The sequence below is a fragment of the Sinocyclocheilus anshuiensis genome, unplaced genomic scaffold, assembly GCF_001515605.1.
Source record: "Sinocyclocheilus anshuiensis isolate Anshui unplaced genomic scaffold, SAMN03320099.WGS_v1.1 scaffold164, whole genome shotgun sequence".
Taxonomy (NCBI): domain Eukaryota; kingdom Metazoa; phylum Chordata; class Actinopteri; order Cypriniformes; family Cyprinidae; genus Sinocyclocheilus; species Sinocyclocheilus anshuiensis.
Window position 1 is genome coordinate 1,475,188 of NW_015557128.1, and position 1,319 is coordinate 1,476,506.

General features: G+C 35.3%; 1 protein-coding gene across 1 annotated transcript in view; it reads left to right on the forward strand.

Annotated features, from left to right (window-relative positions):
- LOC107677922 (potassium voltage-gated channel subfamily H member 7-like) overlaps window positions 1-1,064 on the forward strand; it is a 107,018-nt gene extending 105,954 nt beyond the window's left edge. The window contains exon 15 of the mRNA XM_016472992.1: window positions 326-1,064. Coding sequence (XP_016328478.1) covers window positions 326-574 — 249 coding nt within the window. The 3' untranslated portion in view covers window positions 575-1,064. The remainder of the gene's footprint in view (window positions 1-325) is intronic.
- The last annotated feature ends 255 nt before the right edge of the window (window positions 1,065-1,319 follow it).

The window sequence follows — 1,319 nt, forward strand, 5'->3', positions numbered from 1 at the left end:
TTTAGTCTTTGCAACTTTAGGGATCTTATCTATGCACGAACAGCTTGTAACACTCCAAAGAGAAAGGAAAACTCATATGACCCCTTAAAAAAAAAAAAAAAACTAAGAAAAATTATAAAAAAAATAATATAAAAATAAAAACGAATTTGAACTATTAATAAAATTAAAAAATAGTTATATATATATATATATTTTTTTTTTTTTTTAAATTGGTTACTTCAGAGACTAGATGTTTCATTTCAATCATGATGCACAACACTGAAGTACACATCCAACATGTCCATTATCACCAATAAACAATGTAAAAAAAATCCCTCTTTTACAGGATGCTGACTTTTTGGCCATGACAAACATCCATCATAACCCCAAAGACTCTCTGTCAGGTCTGGCCGTTATGGACTCCAACCCGAAGCAGAGCCATGGGACACGGTCCTCACCAGACTCCAGCATCACGTACCACTTCACAAACAGCCATACTCTTCCTCTGACACGACAGCAGTCCAGATCCCTGCTTCCAGACACCACAGCAGCTCTGGAGCTCCACAGACCGCCGTCTGATCCAGGACTGCACTGACCCTCTCCTCTACCGTATGGAAAGTCCAGGACGTCCCACGGCTCTTCCAGACCTACTTGGAAGCATAAAGGACATTTTAAAACAGGCATTGGCCAAATCTTTAACACTAATGCGACTTAGGATTCACCACTGGCTCTCGCCTGTACATTTGCTTCCTCTTCCTTCTCCTGCGTTACGCTCCTTGATGCTGTCGAGGACAATTTGGAACGGATTCCTGGTCAACACTTCCATTTTCAGGAAGTCAATCTCTTAAAGACATTTCTTGGAGTGTCTTGGACACTTTTCCACATACTCTGTGTTCTGCACACTTTTACACTGGTGTAAGACTCAGGACATTGATGGTGGTTAATTTATCATACTGGCAGAATCTCTTCCCTGTTTCATCATTATGAATCTAAATTATAATAATGGCATTTTACACTTCCATTTGCAGAACCCTGTGGAATTACCTAATTACATACAGTGTGGTCCACTATTTTATTTTATTGCATTATTTTCTAATTTAATACAATGTTTTTCACTACAGTTAAACAGTATGTTATACAAAATATTTGAATATATGTTTAAAAAATATATATTAATTTGACAAAAATAGCATTTCAGTTGACAATATTATAAAAAAAACTGCATGTCAAAATGTAACAAACCAAAATTGCCATACACAAGAAAAAAATTAATAAATACATATAAATATACATTTTTATTCATTCAGAATGTAGTAAATTTATTTTATATCAAAGTTTCA